This window comes from Triticum aestivum, chromosome 2A (assembly GCF_018294505.1).
Source record: "Triticum aestivum cultivar Chinese Spring chromosome 2A, IWGSC CS RefSeq v2.1, whole genome shotgun sequence".
In the NCBI taxonomy this organism is placed as follows: Eukaryota; Viridiplantae; Streptophyta; class Magnoliopsida; order Poales; family Poaceae; genus Triticum; species Triticum aestivum.
The window spans coordinates 779,597,802-779,599,479 of NC_057797.1; the positions used below are offsets into that span (position 1 = coordinate 779,597,802).

The following is a 1,678-nucleotide window of genomic DNA, read 5'->3' on the forward strand; positions in this document are numbered from 1 at the left end:
GCATGTGCGTAAGCTAGATAAGTGCGCACATGAACGCACAGGAGGCGTGCCAATGGCACGCCCCAGCCACTAGTTTACTGTAAAGACAAGTGAGTAATTACCAAGGGTATTGATTGATCATATACATATGTCTCTCAGAGGCCTAACGAACCGTATCATCCAAACATGGAGACAATAAGTTGTCAAATAGGAGTAGCTGTTGGAAGGCAGTGATTAAGGAAGTAAAATCAGGACTACAGTGCATTTGAAAGGAAATACACCAGTGATACGGATGGTGAAACAACTATATACCTACACAAATACACACAAGTGCACAGTTTCGCAAGTGGATGTTCCGATTTGATGTCGGTGAGGGTAGCACCTATGTGCTCATGTATTTCCTGCTTTTGGTTCCTTTTTGTTTCTTAATATGCATTTCTCAGTCAATGCAATCATATTACATGCTGCTTTCCTTCTTGTATAGTAAAATATTGCACTTCTCTTGGTTTAGTAATTTGTACATTTATATAACACTACACACATATTGATGTTGCAGCCACATTGTCTCCTATGTACTTTACCTCCTTTGCTCCTGGTATCATCCCATACTCCGGCTTCGCCACCGAGGTATTGCAGATCTACTCCTTCAAAATCTTTGATCTAGATGACAGCTTGAATTGGCCACTCTATGTGTACGGCGTAGTTGCTGCTCGAGACTCTGTGGATGGTAACCGCAACCTTCTCTTCTCTCGCTCCAGCGCTAACTGCCAAGTACTCACTGAAAAGGTATGTATACGACATTTTTTTTCTTCGTCTTGTATGTGAGGCCTTGTGTATTAAGGATTTACACTAGCAAATATGAAAAATTAATATGTTGGTCGATATGGCTCTGGTGGTTCTTAAATAAGCATAGCTTGATTATCATTACTCTTGGATGAAAACAGTTTGAGTGAAGCAAAGTTTATCCCTATAAGCGCGTAACTACTAACTACACACCAAGTAAATGGAATTAAGCTCAGCAGGATTAGTCGAGTAGCACAGCAGATAACAAACTCACTCTGTGAGTAACATCTAGTTGTAATTAGTACAAGAGGTTATATGAAAAAAATAGTTTCTACTTCTGGCCGAAGTCAAGATCTATTCTGGATTAATGCAAGCAGCTTCCATAATGCACCTTCCAGGCAGACTGCGGGCCCTTATTGATATAGTTGCATGGTTAAATTTGATTCCAATAGTTTGATACATATCTCAACAGCAGCAATATCATAGGTTTATGTGTTCTAACCCTTGATACCCTGATATAGTAACACTAGGGATTGACTATTCGCCACCCTGGGTGAGGAATAGTTATTCTTCACCCCCTCTATTTTACCATCAATGGACCGTAATTTTACGTTCCGTAAATTTTTCCTTATTTCTGAAGTAAAAAGAGACCGTAATAAAATATATAATCATCGAAAAAATATTTTATGTTATGTAAAATTACAAATGTAAAAACATAGTGTAAAATACACATAAACTGTAAATTTTCTTATTTTATGACCTATATTTTTATTTTCTTATGTTAAATTTTAGTCGTGAATCGATAGAAATGTGACTATTTGAATTCCAAACGTAATTTAATTATGAAATGATCGTAAGATTACCTTGGGTGAAAATTAATTATTCTGCACCCTGGGTGATGAATAGTAACACTATA

The 1,678-nt window shown here is 37.2% G+C and overlaps 1 protein-coding gene across 1 annotated transcript in view; it reads left to right on the plus strand.

Moving 5' to 3' along the window:
- Positions 1-363: 363 nt before the first annotated feature.
- The window catches only part of LOC123038297 (uncharacterized), a 6,281-nt gene continuing 4,966 nt past the window's right edge, over positions 364-1,678 (plus strand). Inside the window, 2 exon segments of the mRNA XM_044462158.1 lie at positions 364-373; positions 536-765. Of these exon segments, the coding sequence (XP_044318093.1) occupies positions 364-373; positions 536-765 (240 nt within the window).